At 46.9% G+C, this 22,224-nt stretch overlaps 1 protein-coding gene across 1 annotated transcript in view; it reads right to left on the bottom strand.

Moving 5' to 3' along the window:
- The window catches only part of TRAF5 (TNF receptor associated factor 5), a 45,974-nt gene that overhangs the window by 6,556 nt on the left and 17,194 nt on the right, over positions 1 to 22,224 (bottom strand). The window contains exons 2-8 of the mRNA XM_086343288.1: positions 11,929 to 12,147; positions 11,142 to 11,199; positions 9,284 to 9,385; positions 6,535 to 6,699; positions 5,843 to 5,920; positions 5,427 to 5,501; positions 2,779 to 2,871 (exon numbers count right to left, since the gene is read on the bottom strand). Coding sequence (XP_086199414.1) covers positions 2,779 to 2,871; positions 5,427 to 5,501; positions 5,843 to 5,920; positions 6,535 to 6,699; positions 9,284 to 9,385; positions 11,142 to 11,199; positions 11,929 to 12,146 — 789 coding nt within the window. The 5' untranslated portion in view covers position 12,147. The remainder of the gene's footprint in view (positions 1 to 2,778; positions 2,872 to 5,426; positions 5,502 to 5,842; positions 5,921 to 6,534; positions 6,700 to 9,283; positions 9,386 to 11,141; positions 11,200 to 11,928; positions 12,148 to 22,224) is intronic.

Below are 22,224 nucleotides of genomic sequence, written 5' to 3'. Positions count from 1 at the left end.
TGTAAATATTTATTAAATGAATGAATGAACATTCCCCTCTGTCTTTAGCCTTGTTTGCCTCCAAATCATACTTCATACTGTGACCAGAAGAATACGAAATGACAAATCTGGTCTTGTCATCCCTCCTACTTAAGCATCTCTAGCGGACTTCTTTACAGCCATACAGGGCCCTGTACAATCTGCCCAGGTCACCCTTTCAGCCTCATGCCCGTTCACACACTACACACCTTCTATTTCAGGCCGTGTGCTCAGTCACTTCCTCCTTCATCTAGAAACAACCACTTTTTAAGCATCACTCAAGGGGATATCCTCCCAGAAAGTATTTCCACACTAGTACCACCTACCTAGGCCACCTCTTAAGTTACATGACATCCTGACCATATTCCAGTATATAACTTACCCTCATGATTCCTATTGCCTTTTTGGTTATTTTGGTCATTTTTTCTCCACTAAATTGTTGAGGCTACATGTCACCAAAGCCCCTCACAGTGGCTGGCACACAGCAGGCATTTGATACGTGTTTTATAAACGAATGCACAAATGGCCACGACAGCCATCTGGTCTCTGGCTCCAGAGTCTTCTGCTTATAATCTCCGCCCCCATCCCATGCGCACCAGACCGTCCTGACCAGAAGCGAGCTCAGTGTCTCCTCCTCGCCTCTCCTCCCCCACCTCTAACCCACTCCTGTTTGTAGGGCCCATCTCGGTTAATAACACTGCTGCGTTCCCTGACTTAGCTAGAGCACATGACTCCAACCTGCGAATGTCTCTTAGCCCTCCCTCTCTCTACCCACTGACAGAGCTATGGTCACGCCTTCACCTTCACCTTCACCCCCACCCACCACCACCTCCAGTACCTTGCTTCCACCTAATACTGAACTGCTTATTATGTGCCAGGCACTGTGCTAAGAGCATATAAATATATGTTCTTGTCCAAGAACATATATAATATATGTTACATGTCATATAACATATATATGTAATATATAATATAACATATATTTTATATATATATATATATATATATATATATAATTTGACCCTCACTACAACCCCATTTTACAAATGAGGACACTGTGGAAGAGAGAGGTTAAGTACCTTGCCCAAACTCATATATGCTGAAGCAGGTCTCAAACCCAGGCATTCTGGCTCCAGGGCCCTCACTCAGCAATTGCCAGGCTCTTCTGCAACATCTTTCTGCCTGCTTCTCTGTCTTCATTCTCTTCCCTCCTTCTATCCATCTTCCTTGCTACCAGCAGCTGTCTTATTCTTAACCAAACAATTAACTGGCCAAGTATCTTCCTATTTAAAAATACCTGTTGACTCCTTATACTGGCAAACATTAGTTCCAACTCTGGCCCTTAAATCCTTTCTGAAATAGGGCAGAATATGAATAAATTTTTAAAATCATTGAATGCATAGTTTTCTAAACTTCTTGGCTTACATGGAAGGCCATTTCAGTCTGGACCCAGCACACCCAGCCTCCAGCCCTTCCCTCTCTTACACTCCGATGTCTCTCCACCCCCTGAACCGTACTTCCTTGAACCATCATGTCTCTCTGTCTTCACATAAACTTTCCCCTTCTGGACTATCCACTTTCCACAACATTTTAACTGATAGACCGTCTCTTTCTTCAAGTCAGTACAGCTCAGATGTTTACCTTGAAAAGCCTTCCACACTCCCACAGGGCAAACTGCTACAGCCTCTGTACCCCAGCACGGGGCACCCTCATCACATGTGCTATGGGGACAGCACCTTATACATTTACATTTTGGTGAGATCTTCAAGGGTAGGTGCTGGTTCTCCCCTGACCCAGTGTCTGCAGCAACTAGCCTTGTGCCTGACACATGGCATATGTTTGTTGAATGAACGGATAGGTGAAGGAGGCACCTGTTACAGAAAGAACTTGGGAATGGCTCAAGGCAGCATGCCTTCTACCAAAGTTACAGTGTAATCAGGCTTTCTATTTTTCTCCACCATCTGACCCTGAAACTCATATACCTACTTTAATATGGAATCAGATAACATAAAATAACCTGTAGCAATAAAATTCAGCACCCTCTATGCAGATGGACGGTTTCCTTCCCTACCAGGGTTTTAAAAGTCTGATCCTCTGTGATGCCCTAACAAAATGATGAACTGTTGGAATAATTACTCAATAGAATCAGCATTGAATGTTGTCCACTATGAACATACCAGGGACTACGGCTGGCATTTGCATACATAATTTCACTTAATAATCATAATTCAGTGAAATAAATATGTACGTATGCATTGATTAGGTTGCAAAGTTAGTAAGTTAAGACTTATTACAAAATGTATAATACCCACAGTGCCCAGAACAGATAGTCAAACGTTGTTTCAGGGTAATACTGATTTCATTTAAAAACGCCAAACACCTACTAGGCTCCTACTAGGGAATAACCAAGAGGTGTGTGGGTAGGCTGCAGAGAGGCAGTGTGGAGTACCCTGGGGAACACTGGACTGACAATCAGGGGACATGGGTTTGAGATTGAATTCTGCCCCTTAAAGTCATAAACACACCAAAATTTCTTTGAATTTAGTTATTTCATCTGTTGGTTGAGGGGGCTGGACCCAAAGATCTCAAAGGCACTTTCCAGCTTGATGTGCTCTAATCACAGGAGTCTGTCTGGTCACTTAGTAGAAAAACACCTACCTCCAGTGGACTTCTACTTAAACAGAGGAGACTATAAAAATGCCAACAAGTACAAATCCCAGCAATTCTGTTGCCTCCCTTTATAGTTGAACCCTTGATTACCTGCTCCTCTAATTGGAAGTTCTTTTCTAAAACCAGAAGCATGTGGTCCCGTAAGGCCGAACGCTCATGTTCCTGCAGGTTCCCCCGTTTATCCTTTAAGACAAAGAGAAACGTGAGTCAAGTTGTTGAAAGGCTTCCAACATGAGGGTGGTGGCAGGACATTCTGCTAAAGCTGAACTTTAACAACTTTGCTGACTTGTCTCAAGGTGGGTTTCAGGGAAAAGGATCCCTCCCAGGCCCCTTTTACATCTTTACGATTCTTTGGTACCCAGAAGACACAGAGAGTCAGGCCACTATCAAAATTCTCAGTGCTGCTTTCCTTCCTTGCCCTGTGCTGTGTTCAGACATTCAGTCGTGTCTGACTCTTTGTGACCCGATGGACTGTAGCCCGCCTGGCTCCTCTGTCCATGGGATTCTCCAGGCAAGAACACTGGAGTGGGTTGCCATTTCCTCCTCCAGGGATCTTCCCAACCCAGGAATTGAACCCAAGTCCTTGTATCTTCTGCGCTGGCAGGCAGATTCCTTACACCAGCGCCACCTGGGAAGCCTTTCCTTGCCCTAGGAGCACATGATTGAGGGCTGAGTGTAGTTATCATCAGCTCTCAACTATTCCATATAAAACCTGTCTCCCTGGTGGTGGGTTACCTACTGATTAGCCTACCGAGCAAACTTCTCTACCACTTTTTATCACTGTCTTGCTATTGTGGGCAGAAGGTGAACTGAACTGTAGTTTCAGCCCATGCAAATTTGTTGCCCTCAAAATAAAAGTATATGTTTGCAAGAACAAATGGTTACTTTTTCCCTGATCCTTAAAATTTCATTGCAGGTTGCCTCTATAACTAATAAAAGCAAATGGTACAGGTGACCCATAGAGTCTAAGTAAACATTTATCATCAATTTCCCTTCAGTTGAGGGTTGGCCCTCTTCCAGAGCACAACTCCCCCAGCCATCCCCAGCTCTGGCACTAAGGTAAGTCCTCAAATAGAATCCAAATGGGAGATGGACCCTAACTGTAGAGAAGAATCCTTTTAGAGCTGGAAAGCAATTCTGTGTTTCATGTGTGAGGAAGATAAACCCTATGCTTTCTGCAGCTGAGACAATTGTGGTTTGATATGTGACACATTTATGGACTCTTCACTGATTTTTTAAAGGTGTTTTTCAAATAGCTTAAAAAAAATAAGAGAAACATATGCTGGGGTCAAGGGCTTCTCCAGTGGCTCTGTGGTAAAGAATCCACCTGTAGTGCAGGAGACACAGGAGTCATGGGTTTGTTCCCTGGGTTGGGAAGATACCCTGGAGGAAGGAGGGCATGGCAACCCACTCCAGTATTCTTGCCCGGGGAATCCCATGGACAGAGGAGCCTGGCAGCTACAGTCCATAGGGTCACAAAGAGTTGGACAGGACTGAAGCTACTGAGCATGGTGCAGCATGCCTGTGTCAAACAACACAGCAAGCAGCAGAATGAAAAGTAGAAGTCCCCTTTTCTCTGTCCCCACATCCAATTCCCTAGTCTCACTCATCAGAGTCAGCAAAGATATACATACATTTTCAACACAGTGAGGTCATAGTGTAAGTAATTTAAAAAATATATACCTCATGCTTTTTATCAGATGCATAGTATTCCAAAATATGAATATATATATATATTTTTTTTTTCACTTCTGTGGATTTTTTTGCTAAATACAGTAGTTCCAGCTTAGCCACAGTTTTGATATCTGTGGTTTCAGTTACCCATGGTTAATCATGGTCCAAAAATAAGAAATAGACAATTTTAGAAAATAATTCATACTTTAAATTGTGAGCTGTTCTGAGTAGCATGATGCACTCTTGTTTCTTCTTGCTATATCCTGCCCCAGAGGTGAGTGATCCCACTGTCCAGGTATCCAAACTATACATACTACCCACCCATTAGTCACTTAGTCATCTCGGTTATCAGATTAACTGTTGCAATATCAAAGTGCTGTGGTCAAGTAATCCGTATTTATTCAATAATGGCCCCAAATGATGCTGGCAATTCAGGTATCCTCTTGCTGTGCCTAATTTATAAATGCGTAACTTTATCATATGTATGTTATAGGGGAAAAAACATAGTATATATAAGGTTTGGTACTATGGTTTCAGACATCCATCGAGGCTCTTGGAATCTATCCTTCATAGACAAGATATATTTGCTGTGTATGTGTGTTTGTTTAGGTGTGTGATCATTGCATACTTATCAAAGGATATCTGTGAAATAAATTCCTAGCAGTAAAATTGCAAGGTCAATGTGTCAGGTCACATTTTTATTTTCACAGATATAAGCAAACCTCAAAAAGTAGGTATTATGAACTTTATGTATATATAAACTAATTGTTGTGTTTCTCTGGAGAACCCTAATACAATTGCCAGTCTTTTTTTTTCTATTCCATATATAGTTATTATAAAACATGGGCTATATTCCTTGTGTGCATTATATAAATACTTGTAGCTTATTAATTTTATACATAGTATTTCTTAATTCCCTACTCCCATCTTCCCTCTCCCTACTGGTAACCACTAGTTATTGCCAGTCTTACAGTTTCACAGACACTGAATGTCCTGCATCCTGAATGGAATCAGAGTAAAATGAATGATACAGCAGAAGGCAGACAGACACAGTCACTCCATACCTTTACAGCACAGCCATAGTTCTTAAAAGGACAGTCTTGTTCAGCTTCAGGACACACGGCCAGGTGTTCATCCACCTGTGAAAAAGACAGTCTCAGGCTATAGAAATGCATCCTGACTCTCCAGCTACCTGGTATAACTGCAGTCAGCAGGGAGCCAAGGGTAGCTTGAGGAGAAGACAGGAAACAGAAGGCAAAAAAGCCAAGCTGAGGCTGCAGCCAGGAGAGCTAACATGGAAACGGAGAATTCTCAGGGAGAAGAATCCTCAGGGAGAAGGTGAGGGAAGACAAAACCATGGTCATCATGAGGATAAGGTAAGCCTCGGGCCCCCGCCTATGGGATTTTATCAAACACACACTGTAATGATTACTGAAACTTTATCTTACGTAAAATCACTGAGAGAATTATTTACACTTACCTCAGTTCTTGGAATGGTCTGCAAACACTTGTTGGGACAAGATACTGGGTATTCAGGACACAAGTTTTCCTCGTGATTCTGAAGCAATGAAAGGGTGCTGAAATAAAGCCAACCCGGCTTCCAAAGGCTCCCTGTATGCCCTCAGAGTGTGTGCACATATAACCCCTTGGGGACCTATGCAATGTGGCTCATCCTCTACAAGAAGGTACAGCCTAGCAGCAAAAAGGTTCCTGATGGTTGTTTTCTCAGTATAAATGAATTCAGTTTTCCAATTATTCCAAAGAAGGTCAGAGGTCATGGGGCTGGCAGAGGACAGACGATGTACGTCACTGGCATGGCTCCTTTGGCACATGTAAAAGGTACCCACGCTTTCTTCTTATGCCTGCATCCTGCCTCGCCAATTGTCAGAGCATCCTGAGGACAAAGTGTGGTCCCCTCCTTGTGACTCAGCTACTAGTGTGCACTTGGCCCACTCACACTCAGCAGGTAATCAAACAGCATTTTTGCCAATGATACATGAAAAGAGACCTACCAAGGAGGCTTTCAGCTTTTTATAGAACCCTCAGATAAGTTATTCTTTAGGCCTCTTTCTGCACAAAAATAAATTCAGAAAAGTGCTTCTGGTACCCCATCTGATTCACTGTGACCACTCAGGCAGAATTCAGTCCCATAAAGATGCCTTTTTTTTTTACCTGTAGATTGATGACTACCACATCCTTTTTGCAATAAAGGCATTTTTCCTCTCGAAACTGGCAGTATGCGCTCAGATGCTCTTTCAGATCTTTGCGAAGGACTGGCTCCCGACAGTTTTCATTAGAGCACTGCACAGGCTGGAACAGGCAGTGCTGAAGGTGGTCCTGCAACAGGCAACCACAGGCCAGTGGGGCACTGAGCAGGGCATTGGGAAGGGGAGCGGCTGCAAGGCCTGGGGAGGGCGGAGGCGGGGAGGACCTTGGGGCAGCAGGAGGACAGCTGGGAGGGCTGGCAGGGGAACCACCTGCTGCCTCTGCTGAGGACAGGGCATGGAGAGGGCTGTCTGCATGGAGGCTGCGAAAGCCAGCCTGGTCTGGAGGACAGGGCTTCGAAGATGGGTGATGAAGGAAGCATCTGAGTTTATCTTAGATCATCTACTAACCTGCTCACGTTCTCAGGTTAGTCCTTGAACATCCTCCTTAGCACTGCCAATTAATTTACCAGCTCCTCAAGGTCATTTCTTTTTTCGCCCTCCATGCCCACCCCAGCACCAAGTCCAAATCTCTGCACTCTGTTGTTGTTTAGTCACTCATTTGTGTCCAACTTTTTGCGACCCCGTGGCCTGTAGCCCACCAGGCTCCTCTGCCCATGGGGATTCTCTAGGCAAGAACGCTGGAGTGGGTTGCCATGCCCTTCTCCAGGGGATCTTCCCTACCCAGGGATCAAACCTGCATCCCGAGAATTGGCAGGTGTTTTCTTTACTGCTGAGCCACCAGGGAAGCACTGGGTGGTAAAAGCTGAAACAGAGGGCTGAGAGGGAAGAAGAGAAGGCCAGCTCCTAAGTAAGTGAAGGAAGGGGAAGGACTGGAGGAAGGAAAGCGAGGGAGAGGGAGCTGTCCCAGAAGCAGTAAAGCAGAGCAGTGAGAGGAATTCAGGAATCAGAATCCCAGGCCCAGGAGAAGCTTGGGTCAGCCTTGTCAAGTCGGGAGACATTCTTAACCAGCACTTTAGAAAATGATGACATGGACAATGTTCGGTCCAGTGTTGTTCATGTTACAGACTTTTACAAGCAGGCCAGTCTTAACAAGACCTGGGGATAACACTGCAAGTTCCTGTGATGCTGACAAGGTGTCAAAATCCTAGTGGGCTTGTTCCCTACCACAAGATCCTTTAAAACAGGGCTGACAAGCTACAGCCCTTGGGCCAAACCTGGCCCACTACTTGTTTCTGTAAATAAGGTGTAACTGAGAACACCAACAAGTATTTCTTCCCGTGTTGGCTATGGCTGCTTTCCCTCCAAGACGGCAGAGTCAGGCAGCTGGGACAGACACTGGCTGGCAAAGTTTAAAATATTTTCTATCTGGCTCCTGAGAGAAATAGTTTGCTGACCCCTCTTCTGAAGGGAAAAAAAAAAAAAGGGCACATAGTTTTTCTACAGGAGGTAAATAAACATTATAGCTATTCTCCTTTGCCTCTAGTAATGACAGTGACAGCTGAAATCTACATCTCCAAAATTCATGGATGCTACCCCTCAGCTGTCACCAAAACAGTCAACATTCATCAAGACTCTGCACCCTGTGAAATCCTACAGCTTACCACACAGGTGACGGAGAACAGGGAGTAAGAGGAAATATTAATACGAAAGAAACAGGTGAAGAGAAACCATCCACTATTCTCCAGAAGGTGATGATCTGGTCACGAGAGCTGACCAATGGCCATTTGAGCCTCATTTCCTTCTCAGGCTTAATGACAACCAAGTTGGTCAAAGGACTCTACTATAGGACCTGACTATCAAAACAAGTGGTGAGGGACTGTTTCAGGAAAACACAAAAACCTTTCGTGAACTTCCAAAGAAATTCTTGGGTTAACAGGGAAATCATCTATGCATTTCTGAGCTCAGTGCCTGGGGGTTTGGAGGAATGCTGGGGAAAGGACTGAATCACTAGAAATACATTCCACAGCGTGGTGCGGGAGGGTGGGAGGGGAAACTTGCAGCAGTCTCCAAGCAGTTCCCTGGAAGCTAGAGACGTCTGCCTCACATTCATTCATGGCGTGATGGAACCTGACCTGGGCCTGCTCTGGCAAAGCCGTGTTTCCTGCTTCCCGCTTAACGGCTTTCTGCTGATGGATGGGAGAGTAACGGAGGGCAGTTTCATCTGAAAGGAACCTGACAACCCGTCACCTCCCCTATACCTCGCTTGTCCGCATCTCTTACCCACGTTTCACCTTCACACTGCATCCCAGCTCTGTTCTGGTCTGCGTCATCTTCCTTTAGATCATAACTTCTAAGAGAGCAGGGCCCATAGCAGCCAGGAAACACCCACCCCAGCATCTGCAATGCTTCCAGGCAGGGGACACCTTACAACTATGTCTTTCTGCAGTCATGCCCTGGAATCCCAAGTCCTTCACAGTTTTCCAAAATGACGTGTCCTTGGCTCGACCATTTCTTTTGCCCAGCACGTGCCATTCTCTTTTGAATCAATGAACCCGGACCTGTAATTCAAGGTCTAGCACACATTGGTATGTTCTCCATGTGTTCCATACAAAATGAATCTCTTCTTGTGAGATTCATTTCATACCTTAGCCCTTGGCATGCTACACTGTAGCCAACTGTATTGCTAGACAAAAATTTTCTGAGGGCCACCCACCAAAACCATGTACCACGCTTAGCCCAGGAACTTACACATAAAAATGTGTTTAGTACATGACACTGGAAAATGGCAGACACTGTTCATGAATAATACCAACCTGGTATCGTCCCAGAATAATCTTGGCATTACATCTGGGAGCATTTTTGCAAAACACATACAAATTGAGGACTTCCCTTTTGCAGCAATTGTCTTTAAACACCTAAAAGATAAACATAATAGATTCACACACTCCAAAGCTTTAGAGCAACATGAAGGAATCTATTATTAATTTGGTCTTCAGTTCATCTCAAAAGTTGGGTGGAAACTTCCAGTCAGTGGTTGGAATGGAAATACCAGATTCGCCACCATATAAGAAAAGACCGTCTCAGATACATCTGACAGGCCACCAGACATACAAGCCAGGTAATTCAATGCTTACTGCAGTAGGCTGAAGCTGGGGGAAATCTGGTGGTGAACTTGACCCCACATGCTCAAAGGTCAGGAGGTGGGGCTGTGCATGGGGGCGATGCTTTCCGCTTCCTGTCCCAGGGTAAACGTTGTATTAGTCATCAGGTGGTATCACTGAAGCTCTGCTGACTTATGTTTCAGCACAAGCCAGGGGCTGGCAAACTTTCTCCATAAAGGGTCAGAGAGTAAATTATTTTCAGCTTTGTCAGCCACGTTGCAATGTCCTCTGTTGACACTATTCAGCCTGCTATACACAATACTTAAGTGAATGGGCATGCCTGTGTTCCGATAAGATGTTATTTACGGCCACAAATGTGAATTTCACATGATTTTCACATGTTACAGAACATTGTTCCTTTGATTTTTAAATTTTTACTTTGAAATAGACTCACAAGAAGTTGCAAAAAACAGTACAGAGTTCCTGTGTATCCTTCTTTTGATTTTTTTCAATGATTTAAAAATATAAAAGCCATTCTTAGCTCACAGGCCATACAAAAACAGGTGGCAGGCTGGATCAGTCCCAACAAATCCCACGTTGTAGTATGCCAACCCCTGGCTAGTGGGTGAGGCAGACACAAGTACAGCTAGGCTTATAGAAAATGCATTATAAGAGCAAAGAGAAGGCACACGTACCTTTACTAAAAAGACAATAACCCACTTAAAAAAATGGGCAAAGGATTTGAATAGAAATCTCTACAAAGAAGATATCCAATCAGCCAAGCACAGGAAATAATGCTCCATGTCATCAAACACTAGAGCCTCAAAACCATGAGGTATCTCTTCATAACCACTGCTGCTGCTGCTGCTAAGTTGCTTCAGTTGTGTCCAACTCTGTGCGACCCCATATACGGCAGCCCACCAGGCTTCCCCGTCCCTGGGATTCTCCAGGCAAGAACACTGGAGTGGGCTGCCATTTCCTTCTCCTTATAACCCCTAGGAAGGCTATAATAAAAAAGATGGATCACAACAAATTTTGTCAGGGATTTAGAGAAATTAGGAACTCTCACACCTTGCTGGAAAGAATACTGCTTTGGAAAACAACCTAGCTGGTTCCTCAGAATGTTAAACATAGAGTTATCACGTGACCCAGTCATTCCGCTCCTAGGCACACACCCCAGAAACATGCACACTTTAAAGGAAATTTTACGGCATATGCATTGTATCTCAATAAAGCTATTATTACACTTAATAAAAGAAAGTTTGAGAGACTAAACAGATGAGAAAGTGAATTGCAGGAAATAGGATGTTTCATTTCTGCAAGCAACTCACAGTAACTGGAGCTCGGATAGAAAGAGGGTAAAGAGGATGTGGGTAAAAAGACCTGGGGATTCAGTAAGGACCCAAAACTCCTCTCTCGAACAGGGGTGGGAGTGGGGTCCAACCTGACCACACAGCAGAGGAATCTGGACTCCAAGGAAGGGTCCCCCTCCTGCTCTCTTGCTTCAACTCCTCTGTCCAGTTCAACCCAGGACACTGGCTGCTCCATCCCAAACCAGGGATCGTCTTACCTCCTGAGATTTGATCACCTCCTTATCTACAGGGCAGAGTGGGACTGTGTCTAATTCTCTGTAAAGAAAAGTCAAAATGAAGCCAGAGTTAAGGGTTGACCTCAACAACCTTTCTAAGAGCAGCCCCAGCACTCCAGCCACACTTGACCCCTTGAAGTCCCCCCTGAGCAGGCCAGGCCCCATCTTTACTCATGCTGTTCCCTCTTTCCAGAAGGGGCCCTCTGGCACCCCAATTTCAGCACCTCCTCAGTGAAAGTCCTGAAAGTCCCATTCATCCTCCAGGATGTGAGTCCAAGAGGGAGTCCCGCAGACAGAGTCAAATGTTCTCTGCCAACGTTCCCTTGGCGGTCCTATGCTATCACACTGTACCACCACCTGTCTCCTCCACTAGAACAGAAGATTCTAGAGGGTCCTGTTTCACACTTAACCTCTAACTCTTCACCTTTGTGCCCTGCCTCAAGGCAGGGGAAGGTCAGGGCGCCTACAAGAAAGACCCTCTTGGGAGACAGGTCCTTCCCGGTGTAGACTGTGCACAGAGGTTGGCCCTCGCGTGCAAAACAGGTGTGGTCTGAAAAGGTGACGATCAATAGGATAGTGGGAAGAAAATGAAGGTTATACTCCTCAGGCTCTCAGAGAAGGGCCCTGGGAAAGCCCGTCCCCAAATTTGTGGTTCTGTGGGCAACCACAGCGATTCCCGAAACCCTGATCTTAGTTGAGCGGCCACAGACGGCCGCTCCCGGGAACACGCTGGCCGCTTCTGGCGGGAGCGGAGGCCCCGCCGGCTCACCTCAGGGCCAGGATGCACTGGTGGCAGAAGCGGTGCCCACAGCCCGTCTGGTGGGGGTTGTGAAGCACTGAGTGGCAGAAGGCACACTTGTAGCGCTCTTCCAACCGCTCCACAAACTGGTACTCCGCGTCGGGCTCGAAGTCCAAGGAGATGGAGTTGCCAGAATTCTGGCGGGTGAAACCACAGGGCACTCCTCCTTGCTCCTCAAAATAGGCCATCCTGGGGGTCAGAAGAGAAGGAAAACTCAGTGTACGAGCATCAAAACCGCCAGAGCCATCGGGTGTTTTAATTATTTTTTCCCTAATTGGTGAACATCACCCACAGGGTCCTTCTGTCGTGACTGTGGAACAGTGACAACCTCCTGCCACTGGAGGGCTCCCGCAGAAGGGAGCCAGATGGCTTTGGGGTGCTCGGGTGAGAGTCTAAACCAGATGACTTTGAGCAGGGTTGTATGAGACTTCAGCTCTTTGTCCATCAAAGAGCTAAATTATCCTTCAGTGGGGCTACATGCTTGGACAAAATACAGCCAAGTGTTAACTACATTCTGAGTAAACTCATTATGGATTTTGCTTCCACTCAGTTGAGAAAACTGAAACAAATGTGTTAACAAGCAAGAATCTTGCATGCCAATATATTTCTTGCAAAATATATAGATATATCACCACCACCAAGCCATACCGTTTCTCACCTGAGCTGAATAAAAGCCCATTAACTGCTTTTCCTTCCAATCTATTCTCCATACTATAGCCAGGGTGATAGTTTCCCAAAAACACTATGAGGGAAGGTTATCTCTCTTCATCATTCCGTAGCTTCCCAGGGCTTCTACGTTAAAGCCGACAATGCAAAGCATACTCCTCACTCAGTAGCTTCCTGGGTGTCCCCTCCCCTTGCTTCATGACTCCAGCCACACAGGCTTTCTTTCTAATATATCATGCTGTCTCTAGCCCCAGGGCCTTTGCACAAGCTGTTGCCTCTGTGCTTCCCCCTATCCCCTTCCATTCCTCTTCACTTAGTTAACTCACATTCGTGCTTCAAATTTCAAGTTTCATATTCTCAGGTAAGCTTTCTCTTCTCCCCCTAATCTGTTAGGAGGCCAATTCACTAGTCTGTAAAACACTTAAAGCTTCCATGGAGTAGCTGGAGGTATGAGTAAGGGTATTTGTGAGGGGTGGAATTTTTGCTATATAATCCTACTGAATTTTTGAACATGAATATATTACCTATCCAAAAATTTAAAAATATACAAAACCAAAACGCTATTCACCCACTGTTGTATCTATCATAGAACTAGGTTCTTTCCCTTCAGAGCAATGCTTGATTTGAGACTGGATATGCATTTGTGTGGTTATTTTATTTATATCTGTGGTCCTCTGTGACAAACAGATAGCATCTGGTCTTGCTCACTGTTGCATTTCCAGCCCATAGCACCAAGCCAGGCGTGGAGAACAACTCAGCTATTTGCTGAGTTAATATTATTGGATAGAATTTTTTTCAAAACCCTCAACAGGGCAGCTATAAGCAGTGTTGGCTTCTAACACAGTGATTCTTTTTTTTGGTGGGGTGGGGGAGTAATAGAGGAGGGAAATTAAGAAGTACAAACTTCCAGTTACAAAAATAAATGAGTCATATCACAGTGATTCTTAACCTTTTCTGAGCAAGGACTCCCCCCACCTTTGAAAATCTGATGAAAACTCTAGACCCTTCTACCTATGAAACAGCACAGACACCTCACACCTGGACCTTTAAGGACCCTGGGGACCCCCACTTGTGGCCCCCAGGTTGACAAGAGCTCTGCATGCCCGGCATGCTGCTCTCCTTGGCCCAGTGCCAGGAGTGACGCTCTCTGTGTCCGCAAACGGTGAGAGTACGGGTGGTCCTTGGTGAAAGGACAGAAGTGACGTCCTCCTGTGTGGTTGTGGTACAGGAAGGCCTGGCCTTCAGGCTTGCTTGCTTTGGCCTGTTCTCGGGATCCCTCATGAGTCTCCTGTAGCGGATGAGGTCAGCTGGGCCTGGGAGCAGCTGTGTGTGGCCTGACCACATCGGTGGGAGAGGAGCAGCCCTATTCAACCTTCAGCTCTGCCCAGGTCAGCTGCGGCCCTGTCCCACTGCTGCCATGGTCTGAAGCTGGGCTGTGGCCCGGGCAAATGGAGCAGAGAAAGCAACTGACCTCTTTCAGCAAATCAAGCTTTCTCTCTGGACAAGCTTGGCAGACGAGGGGATTTTTTTTTTCCTCCCACTTATCCTGGGGTTTAAGACCAAAATTCCACCTTTCTCCTCTCTGTATGTGTTTCCTACAGAACTTCAAGGGTGGCAGGTGAGCAGACCAAGATGTGGTTGTTCCCCTTTTAACGTGGTTTACTCTTGAGATTTAACAAAATTTTAGTTATGAAGATAAAGAGGCACAGACCTTGATCTACACACATGACCTGATCACCAAGACTGGAGAACCTATCCCAACTGCCCTGACCTGCCCTGTGTCATCTAGTCCCAAGCAGGAGGACAGCTCGCATTCTCTGCCCCTGGAGGACACTCTCTCGAGACCAGACTCATGTCTGAGTCACAAAGCATCTAAATTTGGGCTCTCACAGAGATACCCTAGAGCAGCAGGCCTGTTTAACTCCAGAACAAGGCAGGAGGATGTACAAAACGCAGTTAGGGTTCCCCTCCACCACATTCTCTCCTCTTTCTCAGCACAAGAATCTAATGCACTCATCTGTGTGTCTGTCCATCTTTCTCTATTTTCCACGCAATTTTGTTAGGAACCCAAAGCCACTCCACAAAATAAAATCCCTTAAGAAATTTGAGGACACCAAAGAGATTTTGTTTATGTGGGTTATATGTATTAATATTTACCATATTTGAGCTTAAAATTGAGAAACTAAAAAAAAAAAAAACTCTTTATTAATTAATTCACTTTAAGATAGCAATGGGATTTCCCTGTTGGCTCAGATGGTAAAGAATCTGCCTGCAATGCAGGAGACCTGGGTTCAATCCCTGGGTCGGGAAGATCTCCTGGAGAAGGGAATGGCTTCCCTGGTGGCTCAGTGGTAAAGAACTTGCCTGCTAATGCAGGAGACATAAGAGATGTGGGTTTGATCCCTGGGTTGGGAAGATCCCCTGGAGGAGGTCATGGCAACCCACTCCAGTATTCTTGCCTTGAGAATCCCATGGACAGAGAGACCTGGTGGGCTACAGTCCACAGGGTCACAAAGAGTTGGACACAACTGAAGTGACTTAGCACCCAAGCACACAAGATAATAATGATCCAGTTACATGTTAACATAAATCATATTTTTATGAAAAATAATCATTTTCCAAAAGAAAAAAATTAGTAAGAGTGGCATTTAAAAAATATATTTTTGCACATCTCTGTTTGGGCTTAAGAGAAGATAGCTGGATATTCATATCTACTCTGCATTCAGTGTTGCATTATCACATGTCACGTAGCTTCTGCACACTCATAAAAGGAGAGTAAAAATGGAAAATGACATCTTAGTATTATTATGCAGACAATTTGCCCATGCAGATCACCTGAAAGGGTCTCAGGGAGCTCCAGGCAATGGTGTAAATGCCAAACATCTGCTCTCCGTGGGGAAAAGTTGCAAGTGAAAGTTGTCAATTCTATGCCAAAACATACCTGAATGACATATGAGCCCACTGGCTGTAGGAAGCCCACATCCTAGGAACAGCCGCTCCAGTACCCTCAGGGCCCCTCAAGTCCACTTTGGGGACCACTGCTCTATCAGGCTGCCCATTGGCCTGCCCCTTGTCAGTCTTTATTCCGACAGGCCCAGCATGTGACCCTCACAGATAGTCTCCTTCCACCTGCTGAATGGCCCACAGAGGACCACACTCACCCTACCACTGCGTGTCTGGCCCGGCCCTGGTCAGTATGCCTAGGTCATCCAGTGACCTTGTTCACTCTCCAAGATGTTGTCTTGTCCAATATATGTCCTTAAGCAATCAAATTTTCATCTCATTAAACACCCCAAAAAATAAGCACTTGTGTTCTGCTATACAATAAGGACTTGCGATGTTTCAGGGCAATGTTCTTAGCCAAGCAGAACCAAGCAGTAAATTTTCCCAGAGCAGGGTCTGTCTCCTTCCTCTGAAGCTCCATCAGGCCTGTGACTCAGCTCCAAAAGTGGAACCGATGCACTGTGCTTGCTGACGTTAGAGAGCCCCAATAATAGAACTATAAAGGCTGATGTTTCTTTGTCTAACAAATACATTTCTCTAACCACTTCAACATTTCCAGCTGGTACTCTGTCATTCCTAGGAGGTTATTTAGTGGAAATGAGTAAGAGCTCCATTTTATTAAAATCTTTCCCCTCTGGGTATAATAGCTTATGTAACAGGAACAGCCAAAGATTTCAGTTCTTATAAATAAGAAAAAAAAATCATCAAAATTACTTTTAGAGCTTGTATATCTCCTTACTGCAGTAAACAGTGCCTTATTCCTGCCATCAATGGAATTATAATGGTCCTCCTACTAAAGAGTTATTAACTCAAACCAAAAAAGACAAGAGAAAATGACACCCCATCTGCTCCCTAAGAAGTCATACTGAGTTCCTTTTAAATGTTATTTTTAAGCTTCATAAACTGATGCATCTTTTAGCTGAGAATTTTCTAGAAATTCCAAAGAAAGTCTGTGATGTCGCTATTTAAATTATTTCCTCCCTCTTCCCCTTCCTCCCTTCCCTTCTTTCTTCCTTTCTTAAGACACTTTGTCATGCGCTTTAATATCTGGTAGATCCCGGGCCTCAACTTGACCCCACTGTTCTTCTTCACTTAGATATTTCTTCTTATTCATTTTTGGGGAACACATAATAAATAAACTAACATTCTGAAACAGCATTTGGCTTTTAGTTAGAATCAAAAGGGCACAAGTCTAGCAGAATTCAGTCTCAGGTGAAAATAGGAAGGTCTGTGTCTGTCTGTCCACACTACCTCCACAGTCTCCCAGCATATCATATAGATTAATGAAGGTTTGGAAAACTGAGGAATGCTTCTATATATCATGTTTTACTTCATAATACATAAGCCCAGGAACTGTCTTCAGGGTTTTCAATTTTTAATCATTGAAAATTCAAGATCAAATCCCAGAGTGAAAAGGGCACTGGACCAGAGACCTGGGATCAAGCCCTGCTCCGCCACTCACTTGCTGTGACACGTGGGGAGACATCCCAGGGCTTCCTTGTTTGTACATGCCTGCATGGACTCAGCACCTACGTGCCCCAGGCCAGGTCCTGAGAACACGTAGACCTGTGACAACACGTCTGCCCTTGAGGGTCTCTAAGAGGAGCAGCGGAAATCAGACCCGGGAATGATACATGACAACACTTTGGAGGCAAGTCCCATCAAGAGAGATTTAAACAAGCTGCTGGAGCCCAGGTAAGGGGTAGCCCATGTCAGTGGTGTAGCATCACACACCACTTTCTGAGGTGTGTGATGATTCCAGAGAGAAGAAAACATCCCCACTGGTCTTGCAGGAGGAGGAGGCATTTTCTAAAATGAAGTAGATAGAACCATTTCCCAGAGGGTATCACAAAGTTCTGGAGCAGTTTAATGATTAACTGTAGCTGAACTTGGAATTAGGGGAACACACCATTCACCTGCCTGTTGGCTCTCAGATCCACCCTCTGCCCTGGTCTGCACTGTGAAGAGAGCTGGCCCCCCAAAACACTGTTTGCAGGGTTCCCTGGCTTCTGGCTCGGTTCAGCCAAGGCGAGACACTGGCAGGAGACTGCAGGGTGGGAGGAACGGAGACGTAGACGGTTGTCCCCTCATCCCTCGGTGCTAGGCAGCATCTCAACAGTGACTGGGCTCCTCCTCGGCTTTCATCCCCACCAATGGCCGCCCTCTCTGTGGACGAGCTCCAGCAGGCAGGTCCCCAGCTCCTAAGCTCTGGAAACACCATCTCCTCTCTTCGTCCCGTCCGTTCTAGAGCGGGTGGGCAGCTTCCCGCCGTGAGTCCTCTTAGAGGGGCCTCACTCCAGGCTCCGTGTGGCTTCCCAGATTCGCCGTCCCCCGTGGTGGAGCCGTTTCCTGTGTAACCGAATCCCCTTCCGGGAGCGCCTCGCGAGGCGCCTGTGAGAGGCGTGTGGTGAGGGGCAGGGCACGCCGTGAAGGCTGAGGGGGTGCCGGTCAGGAGTCCGGGTTTTCACTCCATGGTTTTCAACTTTGGGGGGATGACAGACACAGAAGACAGGCCCAGGCGGGGAGCTGAGGGGAAGAAGCACCACAACGGGCCAAAGGAGGATGACGATGGCCTGATCTAAGGCAGGAGCGGAGAGGAGCCATGTTCGTGAAGCGTTTCTGAGAGAAAATGCTAGATTCCGAAACGGGTCTGATGGAAGGGCTGCGGGAGAGGACACGGAGGAGGACCCGCGGGTTCCAGTGCGGAGGACTAAGTGACGAGGGCACCAATGAGACAGGAGGCCGGACGGGAGCAGAGCAAGTGGAGAATGTGGGGACAGGCAGAGCCAGGGCCAGCCTCAGGGCAACGGGGATGACTCAGACCAGCCGACCGCTTTCCACCATAAACTACATGGTTCCGAGGAATGGCGACATTTTCTTTGGGCTAAGGATAATTGTTTTATAATTGCACAAGGATATATATATATATATACCTTTGTTTTTTTGTTTTTTGTTTTACCTTGGCTGTCATTTTAGTGATGACATTTGACATAACAGGTTTATAACTATGTCAGGAACACAGGATCTGGAGAGATAAGACATTCCAGAGCAATAGCTGTGGGGGAGCTCCAGGAAGCTAGTGCGGGAGTCTGCAGTCTGGTCCTGCCCCAGCACAGCCCCTGCTCCCTACTTGGGACCGTTTATTTATTATTCTTGGCTGTGCTGGGTCTTTGTCGCTGCATGGAGGTCTCTCTGCCCATGGAGGCAACTGCTCCATAAAGGGCTTTTCTTCTTCCTCTTTTGCCGCCTCCTCCTTCCTCCTCCTCTTCCTCTTCTTTTTCCTTTGGTTTTTAGTTCTTGTTTAATTTCCCTGCTCGTCACTCTTCTTCCTGGAAGAGCAGCGTCTCAGAACACAAGGGCCAGCAAGTGGGGCTACTCTTCAGTCGTGATGTGCGGGCTTCTCATTGCCAGGGCTCCTCTTGTTGCGGAGCACAGGCTCTAGGCATGAAGGCTTCTGTCCTTGTGGCTCCCGGGCCCTTGAACACAGGCTCAGTAGTTGGGGTGCACGGGCTTAGTTGCTCTGTGCCATGTGGGATCTTCCCAGATGGAAGATGGAACCTGTGTCTCCGGCATTGGCAGGCGGATTCTTCACCATTGAGCCAGCAGGGAAGCCCCCTGTTTGAGATTTAATAGGTGCTGCTTCCCCCCAAGGTAACCCCCATTCAGCTGGTATGACCCCCCCCCCCACCCCTCTGTGAGATCCCTAGAACCAATGACTGGATTTGACAACAGTTCCCAGGGGCCAGGGATAGTTGTTAAATGTACCTCGGTGCCTGGGGAAGCAGGGTGGTCTGGGGAAGGTGGGAGAGGCCTGCAGCCCCTCCTGAGGCCTCTTTGTAAGACAGGGTTCTGAGAGTTGAGACACTGCTTCCTGTGGGAGGTGAGACCTGCAGGCCCGGGTGACGAGATGGGGGCACAAAGGCTGGCCAGGTGCCAGGTGGTCCCTGAACCGTGGGCAGCGGATGGGTAGCACCACACTGGCCCATGAAGCTGCCAGTCACAGGATGGGCTGCTGGACGGCAAACTGCCCGTTTCTCAGCTCTGCTCAGGCCTCCCCGTGACCATGAGAAGCCAACCCCCTGAGGGGCACATTTGGCAACAGGGGGCAGGTGCAAATACCTTATTTCCCCAAACCCACCCGAGACCCAGCGACGGGTCCTGGGCTTAAGTTAAGGGAGGGGAGATGGCGGTTAGTGCTGAGGAAAAGTTAAAATGTGGACTCCCAAGATGGGGTGACTCAGGGACATGCCAGAACTTGTGCCCTGGGCAGTGATCTAATAGAATATAGCCACAGCAGGGACAGCCAGACACCCACCCGTGGGAGGACAGGCGGTCCGCTTTCTCAACGTCACATCTGACCCTTGAATTCTGAGATACTGCTCTTCCAGGAAGAAGGGTGACAAGCAGGAAAATTAAAACAACAACAATAACTAAAAACCAAACAAAAAAGAAGAGGAAGAGGAGGAGGGAGGAGGAGGTGGCAAAAGAGGAAAAAGAAAAGCCCTTATGGAGCATGCTGCCTCCACAGGGAGAGAACCGAGATGGGCCCCAAGCTATCCCCAAAGCCTCTGTCTGCAATGGCCCAGAAATCTGCTTCCTCTGAAGGCAAAAGCCCTCAAGACTACCGCCAGGTCTCTGCTCCAGCCCGCCACCTTCTCTGCCTCTCCGCTGTTCCCACAACCTAACACAACTGCACCACCACCACGTGACCTCTGGGACAGACTGGGTTTCTTTGTTTTTAAAGATTTATCTATTCATCTATTTATGGGTGTGCTGCATCTTCAATGTTATGTGCGAGCTTTTCTCTAGTTGCGGTGGGTGGGGGCTACTCTCTAGCCGTGGTGTGTGGGCTTCTCATTGTGGTGGCTTCTCTTGTGGAACTCAGATTCTAGGGCTTGAGGGCTTCAGTAGTTGTAGCTTCCGGGCTCTAGAGCACAGGCTCAATAGTTGTGGCTCACGTACAAGCTTAGTTGCTCCCAGGCACATGGGGATCTTCCTGGACCAGGGATGGAAGCCATGTCCCCTGCATTGGCAGGAAGACTCTTAACCACTGGACCACCAGGGAAGCCCAGACTGGGTTTATTTTCATTAACCTTGAACCATGAAGGTTAGACCCAGAAGAACGGCCTTGGAGAAATGCAGGCAAAGCGAGGTCTTTTTCCATCAGGTCTAACAGGATGGGAAACCACACAGGAGACCACATAGGAAGCAGGTGACTCCTGCCTGATGACACATGACAACTGACCCTCAACCCGAGCCGTCCACCCACAGGATGGCCAGCTCTGATGTCACAGAGGCAGAAGGAGAGTGTCTTTTCTTTTCCTTATACTTTTGCAGAAGAGGCTTTTCTTGGATGCAGGATGAAGGATGACGTGGGCATGGTTTTAATTCCTTTGAAGAGAAGTGTGAGTTCTCTCCAAGTTGTCAGGAAACCTCTGGTTCCTTATTTTCCTGGCAGAGCAGCAGAGCACCGCTGGTGGAGAGAAGCCAGTGGTCAGGGGCTGAAGGGCACTCCCACCCGGCTCCTGGTTCTAAGGCAGCTGCTGCTTTCATATCAAGTCTCTCTCAGGGAAGCCTTGAAGGGAATTCTCTCTCCTGCTCAGAACCATCCAGAGTCTACCTGCTCCACGTGATGCTGCAGGAGACCTTTGGGATGTGCTTGCTCAGAAGTTAGAACAAGAGGAGAAAGGACCGCTGATCTTCCCACAACAGCTTCCTTTAGAAGAAACTTTGACTCAGGGATCCTCAGCTTCAGCTCCATGTCCATTGCTGTCCCCACTTCTAGGTCTGGGGTTCGCTTGATGAGCTGCTGGGAGAGGGGGCTGTCCTCATTAGTCTCAATGGTTAGAGACTAATTAGAATCAATGGTTCCTTTTCTGAAGGCACTCCTTCCTTCAGGTGAGAAGACAACTACCTCAGCCCATGGAGACTTGCCTAAATATTCCCAAAACCTTCCTATGTTCTTCTCCTCTTCTCACGTTTCCTCACTCACCTGTTTGCTGTGAATGGACTTGGCTTTTTCCCTTGTAGCTCAAGTCGGTAAAGAGTCTGCCTGCAATGCAGGAGACCCGGGTTCGATCCCTGGGTCGAGATGATCTCCTGGAGAAGGAAAGGCAACCCACTCCAGCATTCTTGCCTGGAGAATCCCATGGACAGAGGAGCCTGGCAGGCTACAGTTCATGGGTTTGCAAGAGTCGGACACAATTTAGCAATTCCACCACAAGTACCCACATTACTACCCCCATGCGCTCACCCAGAAGTGAAAGTGATGAGTATAAGTCTGATGACAGAGTCCTGTGAGCCCACCTCTCCTCCCATGTCCTCTACTCTCCCCCCATACCCCGCTTCAGTCAGCCCTCTTACTAAGACCTTGATAATCTTGTGGGTGGGCACAGCTCATTGCTGACTCACCTTCCCATGCATGCACCAAGGTGGGTTTTCCAGAAACCACACCCCCCCCCCACCCCACAAGGTGCTGCCCCTTCTCCCCTGGGACCCTTGACTAAGCTCACTGCTTCTCCTCTACCCTTTCTGTTGCAATTTTCTCATGTCTCCATTTCATCCTCCAAACACATTTTCCTCCTCGCTTCACCCAAT

Source organism: Bos grunniens, chromosome 16 (assembly GCF_055505025.1).
Source record: "Bos grunniens cultivar Pamir isolate PY7600 chromosome 16, Bosgru_T2T1.0, whole genome shotgun sequence".
Taxonomy (NCBI): domain Eukaryota; kingdom Metazoa; phylum Chordata; class Mammalia; order Artiodactyla; family Bovidae; genus Bos; species Bos grunniens.
This window is presented reverse-complemented; position numbering and strand designations above follow the sequence as displayed.